The sequence below is a fragment of the Chenopodium quinoa genome, unplaced genomic scaffold, assembly GCF_001683475.1.
Source record: "Chenopodium quinoa cultivar QQ74 unplaced genomic scaffold, ASM168347v1, whole genome shotgun sequence".
Taxonomy (NCBI): Eukaryota; Viridiplantae; Streptophyta; class Magnoliopsida; order Caryophyllales; family Amaranthaceae; genus Chenopodium; species Chenopodium quinoa.
The window spans coordinates 515,967-537,572 of record NW_018743878.1 but is presented as its reverse complement, the minus strand read 5'-3'; the positions used below and the strand labels follow the sequence as shown (position 1 = coordinate 537,572).

The 21,606-nt window shown below is 33.5% G+C and overlaps 1 protein-coding gene across 1 annotated transcript; it reads left to right on the top strand.

Moving 5' to 3' along the window:
• The first annotated feature begins 12,090 nt into the window (after window positions 1-12,090).
• On the top strand, window positions 12,091-14,936 carry LOC110686562 (9-cis-epoxycarotenoid dioxygenase NCED1, chloroplastic-like). Its single transcript, XM_021863178.1, has one exon. It carries the CDS (start codon window positions 12,704-12,706, stop codon window positions 14,513-14,515), a length of 1,812 nt encoding a protein of 603 aa, XP_021718870.1. The 5' UTR covers window positions 12,091-12,703; the 3' UTR covers window positions 14,516-14,936.
• The last annotated feature ends 6,670 nt before the right edge of the window (window positions 14,937-21,606 follow it).

Here is a 21,606-nt window from a genome sequence, read left to right as displayed (position 1 = left end):
GCTGAACAGCCGGATGTAGTGGGAAGCGCAGCCCAGCCTTGATGGCCGCCTCGTAGCAGCCAAAGCAGGCGCTATCATAACTGGTACCATCCGGCCAAACGACTGTGTCTTGTGGATCCGGCACAAACACTAAAAAGCTGGGGCCCATTGTGTGGTTTGCGATAAAGCTCTCCATTTTCTCTTGCATGGCTGTGATCCGGCCCCGAGGTACCGTGCAGTAGTAGGGGGTATTTTGCTCTCGGTAAGAGGCGGATGGCTCCGCCCAATCGTCCCCCTTCTCAACTGCGTGAGAAAGCCTCGCCTCTTGCAGGCGACTGTTTTTCTCTTCTGTGTCCAAAGAAGCATGGCCAGAAGAGCTAGACTCGGAATCGTCCTCTGACGAGTCCGAAGAGGACGACTCCTCCCCTCTCCCGGAGGGGCCCGCCTCCTCTCCTTTAAAAGGAGCAGGAGAGAATGAAGAATTGTCAACTGTAAAAAGGGAAGGGGTCACTTTGATTCCTCCCTCAGAACAGCCGGCTTTCAAGCCGCTTTGTTTCACTTCCACATCTGGCGCCTGGTCAGATGTTTCACTAATCGGCACCCTGTGGGAGGAGCCGTTTGAATTTGAGATCTTGGCAGTCTTTTTTGTTCTGGCCATCATGCTCTGCATATACACAGTCGGACTTTGTATAAAGGGCAAAGATGGGTCTGGAAAAGGGCAGGCGGCACTCCTAGTCCTAGATTCAGCCGTCCCCGGTGACCGGCTGATCACTAACCTAGGTCGTGTCGTGTGCTTCCGTGGTGCCATTTCAAAAAAGAATAAAATAAAGAGAAAATTAAGAGTAAGAGAACCGACAGTTACCTGAACGAGTGACGATTGATGAAGTTCTGAAAATCATGTGCAGTCGGCTTGTCAGAACAGGCGGTAGGCAGAAAGGGTCCAAAATGTCAGAGCAAGTTCAGGGGTCCGAATGTTCTCTCAAAAGTTCTCAAGTGAAGATGACTGAAGTCAACACTCTCTTATATATAGGCGAAGTGAGAAGGCGAAGGGTCACTTCCAGAATTCAAAATTTGGGCGGGAGAATCTCTCGGCCTTTCGCCGAGTGACACCTGTAGCAGGCCGTCGCCTGTTACAGTGTGGCACCTGTCACAGGTAACACGTGACCAGTCACGTGCCACCTGTGAAGGGAAAATGGTTAAGGGATTTTGCTCCCACCAATCGGAATGCGCCACGTGGGCCAATCAGGTCCTGCCAAGTGTCCCCCAGTTGGAACTGTCAGGGCTTGCCACGTGGCACACGCTTATTCGTCCACCTTGGACCTATTATGTCATGACACGTGGCATACTCCATGCCTAATGGAGAAACCGGCCACCCTGGCCCAACTTCCGAGGGAAGCCCAATCAGCCCTAGGTTAACCTAAACCTAGGATTGGCACGTTTCCCAAGGTTATAAATACCTCCCTTAATCCTCATTAAGGGGGATTACACAGAGATAATAGGCTGATCACGCTAACAAAGCAGATTACGCTAAAAACTCACATTTAACACTCTCACCTAGACAGACCCAATCACTTTAATTTTCGCATTAATTACTCCTTAATCAAGTACTAACTTGACCGTTGGAGGCGGAGCTCCCACCACCAGGAGTCTCCGTTGTTTTGCAGGTACAGGCGTCCGGTTCCAGTCTCGGAATTGTAACTCTCCCGCAGGACATCGGAAAACCCCGAAACACTTGATTTGGGGTTGTTTAGGTCTATACAATCATTGCAATATCAGTCTTTTCCTAAAGACTTAGATGAGCTAGTCCAAAAGGTGAAAAACTCTTATGACACATTCAATCCAGAGGTTAACAAGTACATCTGGGTTACTTTGCAAAATTGCATGATTAAAATACTTAAGGCAGAAGGTGGTAACAAGTACAAGATTCCACATATGAACAAGAAAAAGCTTGAGAATATTGGCATTCTACCGGAAATAGTTGTATTCCAGAAGGAGGTAGTAGTGGAGGCTGTGGAGTATCTAAACACTATGTTTAGGCCAGCTAATCAGGGCAATGAAGAAGTCACAGAAGAATTGGAGGTGGATGCAGATTAGGGGACTCAATACAAGAAAAAGACAACACATGTACTGCCACACATAACCACTTACCTATGTAAGTTTGTTTATTTGTGTTTTATTTCAAATGTTGAAGTACCAAGTGGTTAGGTGTATTTTGTTGATTACAATTATCAAAACATGTAAGGCAGTATGTTGTAAAGTCTTTAGATTATGGTATGGTCTTTTGTAATGTACTTTCTTAATTACTCAAAGGTATGCTCTTTTGTACCCACATTTTAAATGGTAGCAATGAATGACAAAGACAGACAATTGTTGGGGTCATTCAATCCATCAGAGGGGTTAATAGTCATTGTTGAATACTACACTAATGCACAAGGATACCTCAACAACAACAGCATTATGCATGTTGTTGGAGCAATTCACTTGTGCTTAGTCAAATTCAATGGAGTCCCTTCATCATGTGGATTTGGGTAAGGTGAATGTCAAATCAGATTATGGGACTTAAAACAAACAGGACCTATTAACAGGGAACTCATTGTAAGGGACTGACTAGGCAGAAATGTTACATGTAGAAGATACCAGCCTCATCATTCATCAATCAAATCCACTTTGCCAACATCATACATCCCAGTCAACAACAACACAATAAACTCAACACAGCCAACCTCAAACATAACCCAATTAAGTCCATGGCAGTCAACGACAACACAATCACCTACACACACCCAACACAATACATAAGCCAACAGTCCATGCCCATCAACTCACTTCCAAATCATCAACATAAAAATCACTACGAATTGGAGTATTTGAAACCCAGTACATTCCAACAAAAGAAGAGAACAGGCATTTCATACAACATCATTAAATAAACTCAACCAACCATAGTATCCACACACGCATCAACCCATCAAATTACCAATAGTACACAGCAAAATAACATAACCAAAGGTAACACCAAAAACCCTAAAACCCATCATGCAACCAGATCTAGTCAAACATTCCCACAACAACAACCAAACAACAAAGCAAACCAATACAGTATGGCAAAAATCAAAAAATTAAGGTGAATTTTAAAAAAAAAATAAATAAAATTTAAGAGTTAGGGTTAGGAACAGTTACGCAAGGGTCAGTGCTCATCCTCCTCATCAGAGGAAAGCACAACGAATTATCGCTCCGGCAAACCCCGAATACGCCTCAAAGCCACCAAGGCCGCCTTCCTACGTGGCCTAATCTTCGCCGGTGGCCTAGAAGGCTCAGATCGGGCCTTGGGAGGGGGCGCAACACTGCCATCCTCACTTTGGGACCCCAGATCTACACGAACAACATCAAAATCAAGCTTTTTGTGGCCACGGGACTCGCCTACACCCTCCTCCTTTGTTTTCTGCTCAGACTCATCAATATTCTTCAGAACTTCCCCTAACGCCTTGAAAGTGGCCGGCGAACAATAGCTTGGCCCATCTTCATGCGCGTATAGGAGATGGGGAAAATCATCGCCTCTGTTGAGATCATTGATGAGGGACTTGATAAAAATGGCCTCGCTGTTGTCGTCGGTGCCAATTTAGGCGTCAATTAGTGGATCAAGGTCTCTCAGGGGAATGGTGTCATCTGGTTTTTGAACCAAAGGTGAGGGAATGGGAGAAGTCATGATGTAAACTGGAGAGGAAGGCGAAAGAAATGAGGAAGGCGAAAGAAAGGAGGAAGGCGAAAGAAAGGAGGAAGATGAAGAACCAGATCTAGGGTTCTTCAGAAGAAGAGTCTAGATCACTTTTAATCAGGTGGTTGGGAAGATGGAGAGTTGTGTCAGTTGGGAGGAATAAATGGAGGGAGTGATTAGATTAGGGTAATGTAGGTTAATGGAGTTAAGTGGGGGTTATGGGTAATAAGGGGTAAAAGTATAAAAATCTGAATTTTTAATTAAGGGTAATATAGTAATTTTTAGTGTATTTTTTAGATATAAAAGAGAAAGTTGCACATAATAGTGAGCGGACTAAGATGGCAAAAGTTGCACATAAAAAAACCGGAGGTAGTATTAACAAAAATAACTAATAATAAAAATAACAATAACAATAATAACAATATTAATAACAATTACAAACCACATTTTTTGCGTAACCCAATTTATACTCACCATTATAGTAATAATACAAAACAACAACAACAACAACAACAACAACAATAATAATAACAATAATAACAATAATAATAAGAATAATAATAATACTAATAATCAATAACATTCAAAAAAAAAAAATTCTGAAAAGGGGACTTCCGCCTAGAAAATTCGGATCTTCCATAGATTCTTCTGACGACGCCTCCGGTGTACGATCGTTGTCGCCGTTCATCGTTTAAAACCCGTCGCTAAAGCTTGATAATTTTTTTTTTAAAAGAAAAAATTTAATTTTTGGTGGTGGGCTCGGGAATTTTCGAGCTCGGGAATTTTTTAAAGCAAGTGGTGGGTCAAAGTGCTCAGGAATAATATTAAAATGCTCGGGAATCTTTGTGACAAAGTGGTGGAGCCTTAGATAGCCCAAATTAAGAAAAGGGAAAAATGGTCACTTCATATTATAATGGAAGCAACGCCTGGTAAATTGGGAGCGACGAATAGCAGTTCACATTTGTACATGTGATAAACTTTAACTATGTTACTTCATCTATTTCGTAATAATCGCAACACTTTGACTTTCGCTTTATTTATCGTATATGCTTACTTTGACTATACTTTAACCAAAATATAAAAAAGTATATATTGTCATGTAAGATATCTTCTGATTAGTCTTAAAGTATATTTATATTATATTAACCTTTTATATTTCTTATACTATATAATTATATTAAAAGTCAAAGTTGTGCATTGACATGCGTGCCGATTAAAGTGTTGCGATATTATGAAACGAAGGGAATGTATAAAGTTAGGGGGTGTTGGTATGAAAGTTGAAAATAAAGTGAAAAAGAAACAAATAAGAGGGAGAAAATGAATCATTTAACTACTTCATATTACCTTTTCATTTGTTTGGTTTAACCATGAAAATGAATCGCTTAAACCTAACTCCTTTTCTTTTTGTTTGAGGTGGATAGGGATGAGTGTTGCCTTAGGTTTTAGAGAGGTAACAAATAGGTGGAAACCATTATCCATATATAATGGTAATTGTTACTTTATGCAAACCTTCTAACCAAACATTTGCTAACGGTAATATATAGTTAAATTGAATATGTTTCCAACCAAAAAAACTCTTACCAAATATGTTCTAAAAGTGGTGAGTTTATCCACATTTATTTTGAGGATAGCATAAAACCTTATTAAAAAGAGAGGTGATACTTCTATCGTTAAACATCTCAAAATGGAATATGATGCATTTATTGAGAAACAGGAAAATATTCTATTACTTCCTCCGTTTTTTTTATAAGCTAAAGTTAGTATTTTCTACTATTCATATGTCATCATTGACTTAGATTTTTTACCAATACATAATATATAATTATGATCATCATATAATATGTTGTTGGATTTGTCATAATTAGAGTTGTCAATTCGAGTAAACAGGTCGGGTTTGGGTCGGGTAAGTGTGGGTCGGGTCAACTCGGGTCGGGTCATTTCGGGTTAATGTCGTAACCTATACGGGTTGGGTTCGGGTTGGGTCATGCTTGAGTCGGGTAATATCGGGTCATACATCTTATCGGGTTTGAGTTGGGTTTAGGTCGGGTTACATTCGAGTCGGGTGAATAATAGGTCGGGTTTAATTCGGGTTTTCACGGGTTAAAACGGGTTAGGGTCATTCTCGGGTTCGAGTTGGGTTCGGTTCAAGTCAATAATTTGCGGGTTATAATCAGGTCGGGTCATTCTCGGGTTTGAGTCGGGTTCGGTTCAAGTCAATAATTTGCGGGTTATAATCAGGTCGGGTCATATCCAAGTCGGGTCATTCTCGGGTTCAAGTCGGGTTCGGTTGAAGTAATTATTTGCGGGTTATAATCAGGTCGGGTCATTTACAAGTCGGGTCATGTGGTTCAAGTCGGGTTTGGTTCAAGTCAAAAAATTGCAAGTTATAATCAGGTCGGATCATTTCCAAGTCAGGTCATGTTCGGGTCTCAAATATTGGGTTAATTTGGGTATCGGGTTGATTTCAGGTCAGGTCATATCAGGTTCGGGTACATTTTTTGGGTCGGTTTGTTAACAGTTCATGAAATGACATTCACGTTTAATCATAATTACTTCATTTATTGTAAGAGAAATAATTTCAGATAAGTTTAAATTCGAGGTAATAAGTTCTAATAAGTTTAGATAAGATCTATATAATAAGTTCATATTAATAATTCCAATAAGATAGGTTTAGTTTAGATTTTTAGAAGATAAGTTCAAACCCTATTTTAATCTATTCACATTATATTGATTCCACTCATTTTAGGGATAACAATTTCAGATAAGTTCATATTCGAGATGACATGTTTAGATAAAATACAATAAGTTCATATAAATTCGGAAAAAATAGGTTTAGTTTAAATAAGTTAAAATACAATAATTTTTTTTCTAAACTTATTTTATTTGAAATTATCTAAACTTGTTTATTTTTTATAAGTTCATATCCGAGTTCACGTTTTTTTTAATGGCATTTTTTTTAAAACATTTAAATGGCATTATTCAAAACATTTAAATAAGATTAAATAGGCAAATGAATAATAAAATTAGAAAAATAAAAGACCAATAAAAGCCTTTTAACAGCTCTAGTTCGGGTCACCACTTTCTCGAGTTCCAGACAAGTCAAGTCATGATCAGGTACATGTAAATTATTTGGGTCAGAATATCATCGGGTCGTTGTCATATACTCAAGGAAGCATTCAATCATTATCACATTCAATTCAATCATTATCCGAAATTACTATTTTTTTAACTTTTTTTTATTTGAATTTTTTTATTTATTTATTTTTTTAAAATAAAATATAAGATAAAACAAACAAGCTTAAGGTAAAATAGTATTTGTAAATCGTAATTGACTACATTAATGCACATGCTCCTACAAAGTAGTAGTATTCGCAAACCATAATTGCTTAATTGGAAAATAGAATGAACTTGCACCTAAAAAGTAGTAGTATTCGTAAATCGTAATTACTAAATTTAAATAAAGAATGCACATGCATCCAAAAAGTAGTGGTATTCATAAATTTTTATAGGTTTTTTTGAGACATATAAATTGTAATACATTTGATATTAGAGAATTTTATTGTAAATATTTGAATAAGCTTAAATATGAAAATAACTCATAGAATTAGGGAAAAAAAAAAGATATGACGTAATCTTAAATTGCTAGTTAATTTCGGGTCAATAACAAGTCGGGTTGATTTCGGGTCAGGTTAGTGACAAATCGGGTTGAATTTCGGGTCGGGTTAGTAATAGGTCGGGTTAAATTCGGGTCGGGTTAGGAATAGGTCGAGTTGAATTCAGGTCGGGTTAAATTCGGGTTTTAACGGGTTTGGGTCAATTTCGGTTCATGTCGGGTTCGGTTCAAGTCAATATTTTACGGGTTATATTCGGGTCGGGTCATCTCCAGGTCGGTTCATGTTCGGGTTCGGGTCTCAAATACTCGGGTTAATTCGGGTCTAGGGTTGGTTTCAGGTCGGGTCATATCGGGTTTGGGTCATCATTTTTTCGAGATTAGACGGGTCGGTTAATAATTGGGTTCAGGTCGGTATTTCGGGTCGGGTCAGCTTTTGACAGCTCTAGTCATAATGTCTACTTTTATAAATTAATTTTTTTCATAATTTTTACTAAACTCTAATTAAAGATATTAATGGTCAAAGTTGTATCTCGATAAATACACAAAGGGAGTAATTTATACATTGACAATTTGACTTTTTGTTCAATTTAAACTAAATAAAGTTGAGCAAAAGTACACTTAATTTGTTATTTTTTAGTTTACATTATAATTTGACACTAATTACAAACTCAATTTTACTAGCTTTTGTTATTTATAAGAATGAAAAAATATAGTAAAGATTTATTTTTTCATCTTAGTGTATATATTTTGATAATATCAAGATTTATTAAATTTTACTTAATTGGTAGCTAGAGATGTTAATTGTTGATCAGTTTATGTGTTGATAATTGTTATGATAAAATAAACGTGCCAACTAGAAAAAACAAGAGGTATTAAGTTCAATAAAAATACGAACTTTATTTTTGTGTAACACTTTGATGGATACACTTGCCAAGATATAATTTAATCATTATTAGTGGTGTATTAGTAATTTTTTTGAAATTATTGTTTATAAAAATATATATGCCTCATATATGACTTTTCCAATACCATGTTATACATTAACATGTGTTTAAAATATATTATTGTACACAAATAAAAAGTCAAAGTTAATTAGCACATGAAATAATGCAAAAGTCTAATGTAGCATTATAAAGAAAAACAAAGGGAGCACACTCTAATTAATCAATAAATATCAATAAATACAAATTTTTAAATAGATTTGGTTCACATTAATTTATTTGAACCACTATATTAAAATAATGGTTATTATGTTAAAATAAAAGTCACTGTATGTGTTAATACAAAGATCATAAGGGTTATTTTTTTTAATGAATGTGTTTTATACTGATCAATATGAATAATAAAGGTCATTATGTTTTATTTAAGGTCACTATCTTTAACATAGCATTGGGTGACATATATGTACTTTAGCTTCACAATAATATTAAAGGTGATCACAAGAGTTTAAATAAAAGGTCACTATATTCAATACGACGTTATTTGCGCACGTATAGGTCCACAATAATATTATTGTAAATCAGGTCCACACAAGTTTTTTCCTATCAATAACTTCATATATAGAACAATTAATATAGTAGAGTGAATCTGTAAAAACAAATTAATTTCAACAAATAAATATGATGCTAAAATAATTTATGTAAATGTTAAATGTTGCATTATAAAAATTAAAAAAAAAATGGAAGGGAGAAATCTTAATCAGTAAATCTCAAAAACTTCAAAGAACAATATAGTGGTGAACTTGTAAAATCAATTTAATTTTAACAAGTTTTTTATGTTGAGAAATTTTTTTAGTAAATATTAAGTGAAGAGAATATGATGACCACCCTTTGATTTTCCTTTTTATAATCTTGCATTTATTCATAATTTAATAAAAATATTTACTCTGTAATTTATTATGAGTATGTATTAAATATTAATTTGTAAAAAAAAAAAAAGTCATAATTATGTGGGGTTTTAATAGTTTTATCTTTATAAATATATTACGAATATCAAATTTAATCAAACTCTTTTAATGATACCAGGCCATTTTTTAGTGTAAGAATTACCATACATCTCATTTATGAACACGACTTAAAAGATCTCATCTATATAGATGAGTACTATAGTTTTAGACGTTTCATGTAATTTCAAAAATATATTCTTTACTTCAATCCAAAATATAATTTTTTTATGTTTGTATTAGGACACTGTGTATTACTTCCAAATGTCATACATAGAATAAAAGGCGATGACGGTAGGAAGTTGGATTACATTAGATATATATGACTCGTACAACTGGAGTGTTGTTGTGTTGATATTATATAACATCAACTTTTAGTACCAAGGTCAAATTTTGAATTAGTTATGGTCAATTAAAAAGTGGTATTTCAATGATTTTATCACAAATGAACGACACTTAACAATTGGTTATCATTGTTGTTGTAACATTGATTATTCATAATTTTTTTCGCATGCAAGATCAGTCCGAAAAGTAATTTATGATATGTATCTAAGTCGGAAAATCCGCTATGAACAAGTTTGAGACAATATAATGGATCCAATTTGGCGATCAATTGACAATTAAGTATAGAAGGAGTTGGTTTGGAAGATAAAAAGCCAAATTTATACTCGTTCTATATCATAATGTAGTGTTTGTTACTATATTTTCATGGGAATTTAGGTTCAGGAAAAAATAGTATGATACTTATACTAGTAGAAATACGGAAAAAAAAAAAAAAAAACGTAAATCTAATAAAGTTGTAGATATAAAAGTATTTTAATATGAATGATAAAAGTACATAAAGTTTTCTGTCAAGATTGTATCCAAACGGTCTCGTCATAAATAGACGACCTCAATCACTTCTCTCTAACATCTACAACTTTAAAATCATCTTACAATATAAGGGTTACCTAAGAAGGGATATATATATCATACTTCTTTTATATGACTTATATGAGCTCCTTAATTTACATTTTAGGAGGTACACGTTTTATTATTACTGTTAGAGCTAATTACACGGCAACAATTGAAAAAAAAAAAAAACAAAACAAAAAAAAAAAACACAGAAATTTATTATGCAAGTAATGGACCAATTATATACGACCCGTAGCCCTGTTAATGGACCAATTATATCACTTTGTAATGGACCAAACAGCCAAACTATATCACTTTCGTGTAAAAAGAAAAATGTCTTTTTCTTTCTTTCTATCTTCTCCAACACTGATTTCTCACGTGATTTTTTCCTGAAAATTGTTACATAAATTGCGGATAAATATAATTTGTTTATAGGTTTACTTTCTTTTTATCATCTTACCAAACCAAAGCAATAATTGTTGAATTTTTAATCTATTTTTACCAAAGAAGATTTCTACATGTACGTATATGTGTATATTTTATAAGTATATGAAATAATTACTATTAATTAATCTTTTTTTTATAAGCTTAAAGTTCATATATTTTCCGATACTAATATTTCATAACTCTAACAAATTCACACACTCTGGATGTTCATTTCTTTTATTCTAGTGGTTTTGCTTTGCTACAAAGTACAATTAGATCTGCTAGTTTTACCATCTTAGGCCCTAATGATAAAATAGTTATATAAATTTTCAAACATCTTCAATTCTCTTACCCTTTTTTTTTTTCCTTTGGTTCTTATATATATATATATATATATATATATATATACACTCATCCACTTTTTTACATCATCTTTCTTACTCTATTTAACTTTTTTTACACAACTCACTAATTTTAATACAGTATATTTTGAAATTCATATTTACATATGAGAAAAATTGAGCATTAAAATAAAATATCAGAGGGAATATGTATTATTGATAAAAACAAACCGTTATATTCAATCCCATTCTTTTTACATATTACGAGTGTAACATGCTTAAAAAAATATCATGTCAATGAAAGTACTTGTTCAAATTTTAATTTACATTTACTATCCTGGTTCATAATGATTAATTACATATGTATACCGATGCTTTACTCATATATTGCGTGCTTATAAAATTAATTAAATAACTTTATTTAATGTATTTATTTTTAATATTTTGAATTTATTTTTAAACCCTACTCGTACTTAATTTTCAATAGTATTATACTCCGTGTACATTTTTCAATCCTTATAAGCTCCGTTTCATTTGTGTTTCCGTGGTGGTCGATAAACAATGCTGATTGTCAATGTGTTTACTTACATATTAGTTTGCAATATAATTTGACTATTCTTATAAGCCCTTTTAATATCTTTTTCCAAAAAGAAAAAAAAAAAAAGCTAAATGCAATAAGCAAAGTAAGACTTTAAAATTTAGACCAAAATCATATAATTCTTCTGTTATTACTTTTAATGCATCACACCTTTTTGACATGTTTTTTTAGAAGTTGATTAGAGTAGGTTAATGAGATACTTCATCAATATAATTTTAACAATAAGATTAAAGAAGGATTAGGTACTACGTTTATAAATTATTTTGATTAGTTTGTCCATTTACGTTATTTAATCTTTTTCTCAAAGTGCGTGCTAATAAGGTGTATTGCGTTTAATAGAAAATAAAAGAAGTGTATGATTTAGGAGCCAATTTGAAAGAGAAAGATCAGAAAGATTAGTTTTCAAATTCCAACACTCGATTATAAAAACTACCTATATCAATAGTTTTCCTAATGCTTCCGTATAATAATATTTCTTGCATTTGCACGAGTATGCTCTAGTTAAAATTTAAATGAAAATATCTACTTAGTATATAAAAACTTGATATATACAATAATTAACTTAGATGAATCAACATGCTAATAGTCTAAAAGCAAAAGACGATCCTCAATTTTGAATCTGTAGTTGTATATGGATATTAAGATACATACAAGTGGGGAGAATAAACATAGAGAAAGTGTCTCCTAAACTTACATTCACATGAAACACAACTTCGAAAACGTGCATAACAAACCATAGAATAATGAAAACCATACAATTATCAATACTATAAATAATTCAACTTAGAGAATAATTTTGAAAATTATACTCATCAAATCATACTTGTATAATAGAGTGGAAAGATAGAGTGAAAAGAAAAAAAGAAAAAAAAACTAAAAAAGCAAGGGTAAGCGTGTCAAAATCCAAAGAGGCTAAGCCCCCACTCCTTCCTTTCTTCCCATCTCCTGATAAAACTTATAGCATCGGTCATTTGATCGCATAGACCAACACGTGGTCATCTCTTACATGCCTTAATTGGGCCCCCTTTTCTCCTCATCTTCCCTATATATTACCCCCTTTCTCTCTCCCCACCTTTCAACCTAAAAACTAAACACAAATTCACATAATTCTTCACTTCTTTCTCTCCCATTTTTCTCAACATTTTTTCTCTCAAAAACTTGGAGCAAAAATTGCAAGAGTTAAAGGAGCTATATCATGGCAAGTGCTAGTAGTAGCAATTGGGTGTTACCAAAACCAAAAATGGGTTCATCAAAAATATCAAAATCCCAATTTAATTTGGTAAATTCTTCACTCCAATTACCTTTACTTGACTCTCCAAAGAAAGCTTCATCTACTACTACAACAACAACAACCCAATCACCCAAGAAAATTACGACTTTTCCTAAGGAAGTTAGGGACCCTTTTTTTACATCACCAAAAGATAACAATAATATATTTTCTAAACCGCATCCAAAACAATGGAATCCCTTCCAAAAAGCGGCCGCGGCCGCGTTGGATATGGTTGAGAAAGCCTTAAATTTCCACGAGAATGAACAAACTTTGCCAAAAACTTCCGACCCGAGAGTTCAACTTGCTGGTAACTTCGCTCCGGTTCCGGAACAGCCTGTTCAGCAGAACCTTCCGGTGACTGGAGCGATTCCGGAATGTATCCGGGGTGTATATGTAAGAAACGGGGCAAACCCGTTGTACGAGCCGGTTTCCGGTCATCATTTCTTTGACGGTGATGGTATGATCCATGCCGTTAAGTTTCATTCAGATGGTTCCGCCAGTTATTCTTGCCGGTTTACTGAGACTAATCGGTTTGTTCAAGAACGTGCTTTGGGTAGACCCATTTTCCCCAAGGCAATTGGTGAACTTCATGGTCATACCGGTATCGGAAGACTTGTATTATTCTATTCTCGTGCATTGTTTGGTCTTTTAGATCAAAATAACGGTATAGGTGTTGCCAATGCCGGAGTTGTTTACTTCAATGACCGTCTCCTAGCTATGTCTGAAGACGACCTTCCTTATCAAGTTAAGGTTACCCCTTCAGGAGACTTGAAAACTGTTGGTCGTTACGACTTTAATGGACAGCTTAAATCTACTATGATTGCGCATCCTAAGGTAGACCCGGTTTCCGGCGAGATGTTTGCTTTGAGCTATGATGTTGTCAAGAAACCATACTTGAAGTATTTCTGGTTCGCGGCTGATGGTACGAAATCTCCTGACGTTGAGATTGACCTTGATTCCGCCACTATGATGCACGATTTCGCAATCACGGAGAATAACATCGTGATACCCGACTCTCAGGTCGTGTTTAAGCTTCAGGAGATGATTGGAGGCGGTTCTCCAGTTGTGTTTGACAAGGAGAAAACTGCGAGGTTCGGTATTTTACCAAAATATGCAAAAAACGCTGATGAAATTCAGTGGATTGATGTCCCTGATTGCTTCTGCTTTCATCTATGGAATGCGTGGGAGGAGCCCGAAACCGATGAGGTGGTGGTGATCGGATCCTGCATGACTCCCGCAGACTCTATTTTCAACGAGTCTGACGAGAATCTCTCCAGTGTATTATCAGAAATCAGGCTGAATCGGAAAACCGGAACCTCAACACGCCGCGAAATCCTCCCAAGTTCAGAGAAAATGAACCTGGAGGCCGGTATGGTGAACAGAAATAAACTCGGGCGGAAAACCCAGTTTGCGTACCTCGCCATTGCTGAGCCATGGCCGAAGGTATCTGGGTTCGCAAAGGTTGACTTATTCACAGGAGAAGTGCAAAAATTCATGTATGGAGATGACAAGTACGGCGGTGAGCCTCTGTTTCTTCCTAGGAATGCTGATTCCGAAAGAGAAGACGATGGTTACATTCTCGCATTTGTACATGATGAGATGAACTGGACATCAGAGTTACAGATTGTCAATGCCACAGATTTAGAGCTGGTTGCGACAGTCAAGCTTCCCTCAAGGGTTCCTTACGGATTCCACGGTACTTTCATCAATGCTAACGATTTACAGAGGCAAGCTTAGTAATCTGATTTGAAAATCAAACCCTATTTTTAGTCCGCGAAGAAATCTGCCAGAGGGATGTTTGCAGATAAGTCCCCGGAGATTCTTCATTTTGCAAAGATCGAGCTCGAAATCCTTTTTTATTAAGGAGATTCAGGCCATCTTTTTTCAATTTTTTTTTCTTTTTCTTTTTACCTTAAGAAAAACAGAAGGAAAGGTTTTGAGGAATCAGCTTGTAGCTTTTTGGATATATAGATGAAGCTCAGCTGGTTTCTGTTGATTCTTTCACTACTGTGCATGAAGTATATACTATAGCCTATAGTATTAGTTACTAATAAAAGTAAAGATTGGCAATGTACATTTAATCTATCTCGTATTACTCTGTTTTTGCGGCTCTGTTCATTACGGGGTATCTTGTAATTAAATTTTTTTTTTTTTCTCATTTATCACTCGTTAGGTTGCCTACAATTTTTTAATATATTCTAAAGTTGCACATAATAATTATTGAAGGCAATATATTCTATGGAATATGTTGTATTGTCTTGGTATAAAAAATGACATCGATTTAAATTATGGTTGTTAGACAGATTGAGAGAACGACTATGTTTAGTGACATGTATTTAAACGATCACGTCCAACTTGTTTGAAATCGGACCTGAAATTCTGAAAATCTCACCATGTAATCTATATATGATAACAAAATTGAGAGTTTACTATTTTTGTTGTTTCAATGTGTACTGATATTTTTATTGAGCATCAACTTTATCATATTATCTACTTTAATTCTTGAAAAAAACAAAAAAAATTCCTTTCCATCATATGAATTATGTCGCAATACTTGCATATAATTTAAAAAATCGAATAAGAGAATAAATTATTGAAGGTAGTGATGATTGGGTTAAACAAGAGATATTGTATTTTGTTTGAGAAAATGGTATGTAATGTCACAAGATAGAACAAATGAACCTATCTAATCAATAGAAATACATAGAGCATATAAATGTGATTGATTAGTTCACGTACATCATTAAGAATGACTGAAGTAGTGCATCCAATAATTTTTTTTTTTATTAGACAGTGACTTCATGATTACTATGTTTATATTTTCTTACAATATATTTTTGGCTTTTTTTTGTTGCTATTAAAGTTAATGGAGCTGCAAATGCAATCATCCCCCACATCACATGGCAAAATTTGTTATGCGACGGCAACCAATATTAAGTACGCTCAAGTTTACTGGAATTTTGCAATTTTCGTCCGTAATACGATGCAAAGGTCAATTTTGTTGCAAAAATGTAGGCTTTCACACAATCAATACATGACAAATAATGATCATATATATATTATGCTCATAATATAAACAAGGACAATTAGACGAATAAGATAATAAGATCGTATACTTGTAACCAAGATTGTTGAGTTGCACCAATCATACAACTATTCTGGACGTGTATGTTTCTATCAATCAAGTTGGGTTTCTAGGAAGGTATAGAGAAAGTAGCAAAGTCTTCTATACCTTCCTTCCCACCTGGACATAAATTGTATATTGAATCGACCCAAAAGCCAAATTTGATGACTCAATTGCCTCGATATAGACTTGACCAAAATTACATGATTTAATTAGGTTACATAACATCGATAAATTTCCAAAACAAATGAATTGAATTTACAATAGGCAATTCAAAATGGTCATAACTAGCTCTATTGGACATATATGTATCCATCAATTAAGTTAAATTACTAGGAAGGTAGCCTACTACAGTGAATAGCAAAAACTACTATACCTAGCTTTTTTCCCAATTAATATAATTGAATTGAATCAACCCAATGACCATTTCCAAACTAGCTGGCTCAATGTTTCTTGCCTCGATTCGGACTAAATAAATAAATAAAAAAATTACAAGATTGATGAACTTTAAGAAACAAATGAATTGAATTTACAATAGGAACATACTTAACTCGACCCAAATTTTTTTTTTAAAAAAAAAAAAAACAAAAAAAAAAAAACACACTAATATAGATTATACAATCTATAGGATATTTCCCTTTTCCTCAATTACCTAGCATTCTAAGTTGGACCTCACCCTTCACCTTGTGTAGGGAGAAGATAGGGCTTGTACTATTTACCTAATAGGGTAACACAACTCGATTTAATTTAAAAGAGATGTAATCGAAAGTATATGATTCAGATTAAAATACATTACAACCTATTTCCTTTCATCCTCAATGGCCTAGCATTGGGAGTTAAACCTCGATCGTCACCTTGTGTAGGGAAGGTTTGTCTACCTTAAATCAACATAAACTACACATAAAAAATGGTAAACCCATCAAATTTGCATTGAATTGGTTAACACATACTCAGGTGACCACTCACAAAAACGATTATATTATATTATATTATATTATAATATAAGCAATCCAAGTGTAGTGTATGTAGTTGACTCTTTAGAAACTTTTATCAACTTTCTTTCCAATTTTAGTGCACTTTATTGATACGCACATAAATACAGTCAGATAATAGTTGAACTGCATCAAAAAACACTTACATAGTACTCATGCATATTCCTTTGACAAATATTACAGGCTAAAACTTGCTTTAATCATGTCATTTCCTCATGATTACTAAGCACCACCCCTCTCTCCCCAATCTCACATCTCCCTTTAATTTCCTTCCCCTAACCACCGCCAAACAAATAAAGCTATTTTAACTTTGATTTTATGTCAACGCCTCCACTATTTTGGAAGGTAAATGTTATTAAAACTATATCTTGTTGAATTATTATTATAAAGTTAAAGTAATTTTATTTACCTTTGTCCATTATACTAGATTAGGACTAGCTACTAGGAGTCATAGGACCACTTTCTTCTTATGGGAATTAAACTTTGTATTAGTTTATTAGTATATTATATCTTTTATTTTATTTTTATTATTTGTGTGTGTCCTTCTAAGAAACAATTTTTATTTGGTCATTCACATTTAAATCTCTATCACATAGGTTCATTATTTATGTTGTAAATTAAAGACACAATTTTATATACCTTTCACACTTGGGATAAGACGAAATTCATTAACATCTGAATTTATACAAAACATATGGTTTGTGTTTATGGTGCGCGAAAGTTAATTCTAAAAGATCGAGGTATTGAATTTTAATTAATTAAGTTAAGGAACAAATAATGATGGAGGGACTACCTTGCAATAATAATAGTATGAGTAGGCATCTTAAGTCTATTTTAAAGGAGAAAATTTGATATAAATTTCATTTAATAAATTTTGTTTTCACTTGTGCAACATGATTTTATATAATGTGTCCATACTATTTCAAAAAAAAAAAAATCTGCATTATTGTCCCTTTTTTAACTTGTAAAAATTCACACGTTTTCTGATTGGTTTAAAAGTTAATAATTATTGGCCGCTTTGTCATTACATAAATAATAATAATAATAATAATAATAATAATAATAATAATAATAATAATAATAATTTTCATTATTTAGTGGAGACATTGATGTCAACTCGACCAGAATAATACACTTATTTTTTAACATAGAATTATATAGTATTTTGATTATTACCCTACCTAATTTAATCCCAAAATTATACATTATTTATCAAATTAAATACTTAAAACCACATAGACACCTATTATTTCAAAAGAAATATACAACTACTAATTGTTTATTTTGAGAAGAAGGAACATTGGTACATGTGGATATATACCAATCAACACTAGTTAATGAATATTTTACTAAATCTTGCTAGATGGTTGCTATTTATAGGAGAGGCTCATGCAAATCCAATAAACTATAGAGACGTATGAGTTTGGTAGGACATGAAGGACAGTCAGACATACCCATGAGAGGTTACAACTTACAATAACCGACCTATGACTATGAGCATGGGTAACATACACTATATCCTTACAACATATAAAAAAATCTAGACCCCACAAATATATGACATGTTCAAATGTTGGTATTGTACATGTATTACTCATAGGTGATACTTAAGATTAGGATAAAATTTTGACTACTTATTATTGCGTTTGCAGCTTTCTTTATACATCTAAAAAAGAAAAAGAAAAATAATACTAACTCTGGTACCTTTATCTAAAAAAGTTCTTAATTAATCACCACTTATAACATTAAAAATATTTTACGATTCGAATTACAAAATTTTTTACTTAATTAGTTTGTCTAAATGATGTAGGATAGCATTGTTGATTTATAATTTATGGCCTTAGTGCAATGACAACGCCAACAACTAAACCAAGATAAAAATTAAGCCTAATTAAGTTGTTAGTGCTTTATGAGGGTTTATTTAATTCATCATCATTTAATTAACTTTTAGATTCCTTAATATTATATTAAATGTGTCTAATGACATACTAATTTTAGTGAAAAGATAATCAAAGTTATGTTAACATTTACTTTAAATAAATAAAATATAATTTTGGTCCTTCTCTATCTATAGTTATGGCTTGAAGCATCAAGTAAAGATTGTGGGGAACATGTGTGCCACTCAAAACTAATAAAGAGTATGTCTTCTAGTAACTGTCATATTTTGATAACTCGAGAGAACGAACTTCCACTCAAAACTCTCTCTTTCTTCCTAATTTAAGTGGTGTAATCTTATCTAGAAATGGAAATTTTTATGGTGTCCCTATTATTTTGTTCTATTGGTGCCTCTCCATTATACGTATATTCCATTTTACATTCATGATCCTATCACGTTTGCTTATTGGTAATTCTATTTATCTGATTTATACGACCCGTTTACCTATTGAGATTTTTTTTGTTTAGTCTTAGGCTTACACAGTTACACGCGCATCAGTCCTAAGCTAGTTAGGAGCTGAGGATACGTGGTTTTAGCGTATGAGTATGTCTTTGATAAATAGTGGTATTGTACTGTTTAGAGGTATTATATATATATCACGCCTGTTGTAAGTAATTGAAAAGGTGGCAGCTTTGAAAGTTTACTTGTCCCATGTCCATCGACATCATTCATATCCATCATTAATACTATTAGAAATCCTCCAAACACAAATAATCTAAGTACATAGCTACAATAAATTACAATCGATCATATGGAGTAATATTAGGACATATCAACAAATTATGTCAAAATAAAAGCATAAGCAATCAGTTAATAAACTAATGAATATCATGGACCTTGAGGATAGGAACCAACTAAGGAATTTATAATATAAGACCTTAATTATAAGAATCTTAACAAATAAAGTTGTTAGGTCTTCCATTTTTATCTTTACAATTGAAAGTTGAAACACTACCACATCAATGAATCAGAGTGATGTGGAGCATAGAGTGGAGGGACGATAAGTCTCTCAATCTCCCCCAGGTTCGATCCTCAGAGTGATATCGGATGCCCAAATTCATACAATAGAATGATAGATGTAGAAGTGTATAAGATTTTACCACCCTAACCACAATAAGAAAAAAAATTACTTAGTATACCGAGTAATATTTATAAATCATAGCTTATCGTTCTTTAATTTTATTATTGTTTAGTTTGTTGGTGTATTAAGCTCTTGTCAAAAAAAATAAAAAAAATAAAAAGGGTATTCGCTCCCTCCAAAGCCCAACATCCATGTCTCAACTAATTTTTCACCAAAAGTCCGAAAATTCCCATCACGCAAGGCCCAACGAACGTTCTTGCAAACCAAGCCAGCCCACAGCACTTTCTTTGCTATAATTCTATTACCTTGCATCCCACGCCACCTTCAGAACTTCTCGAATGAGTTCACAACTTCTAAAGCTTAGCTACGCTCTACCACACCTTTCGCTGCCCATTGAAGCTGTTGATTCATCTGAGTACTAGAGCGACTTATTTGAAGGACAGCACACACCCCTTTTCGTTGCCAAAAGAGTGCCTGCCGAAAATTAGTAAGGTTCTATAAGCCACAGCTATGTCTAAAATCTTCATGGCAAATTGGCAACACTCAGCAGCCATGTTTTTTTTTTTTTTTTTTGGAGAGAAGGAGATAATTGGTTTTGGTGTGGCCAAAATCTAGAGGACAAAACTTGTAATTTGTCTCATATTGTCTCTACTTAAAAAGGATTGTCTTCTTTTAAAAAGCTACCAAGCAAGTTGCAATAAGTAGCGCAACTTGATTATAATAAAACCTCATGTATATTATATATTTGACATAAATACCACGTATCACACAGGAAATATGTTTTTGTCTTGTGGCACGCACCATTAACCTGTTAGCGAGCGGAGCTGAGATTGAGCTCAGGGTTGTTCAGCCCAACTCATCATAAGTCGTAACATTTGTATGTTTCTTTGACTAGTTGAGTTCGATTAATACATTCAATAATAGATTTTCAAGGGTTTTTTTGTTTTTCTTTTTTTAAATAAATACTTTTCGTTACTAAATTTTATAATCCATATATTAACTTTGATTTTTGAACTTCTCACCAATACTTTGCAATTAATTCTATGTTATTTTAATGTTTTCAAGATTGATTGGAACATTGTAAAAGAAATTGGTTAAAGTAGTTTTTTGGCTTGTTCATGAATTTTAGAGTCGACCTTATTCTTGAAGGGCTGATAAATATTGAGTCAATTAGGCTAGATCATTAACATCCTTATCAATCATACTTCTTATATGTTAATTAAATTAAAAGTTAATATATAATCCTAGATAGGAGTGAGGGATAGATCAGGTTGTTCACACAAGTTATACCATATTTACCAAATTTCACATAATTAAATAAAAATTATATGCCATTCGGAGATTTTAAAAACGAACACTTTCAAAAGTTAACATTTAAATACCGTTTTAGGCCTAAGACAGAGACCATGCAAGAAGAAAGTGTTACTATAAACTTCTAGAATCTTCAATTAATTTTATTTATTTATTTATTTTATTTTTTTTGAAATGAATTATAGTTTGGATAAAACATAAATTAATAATATATTTTGTAATTGGTCCGACCTATAAGATTTGGAAAAGGCAAGCTAAAGACATGAGGGGCACCTTGAAGAAGGTAAAAGTACAAACATGTAGGAATGGGGAAACAGAACCCCTACAATCAAATTTCATGAATTTTTAGTGGCTACTTTGCATGGCAGGTGTCCATTATCCAAT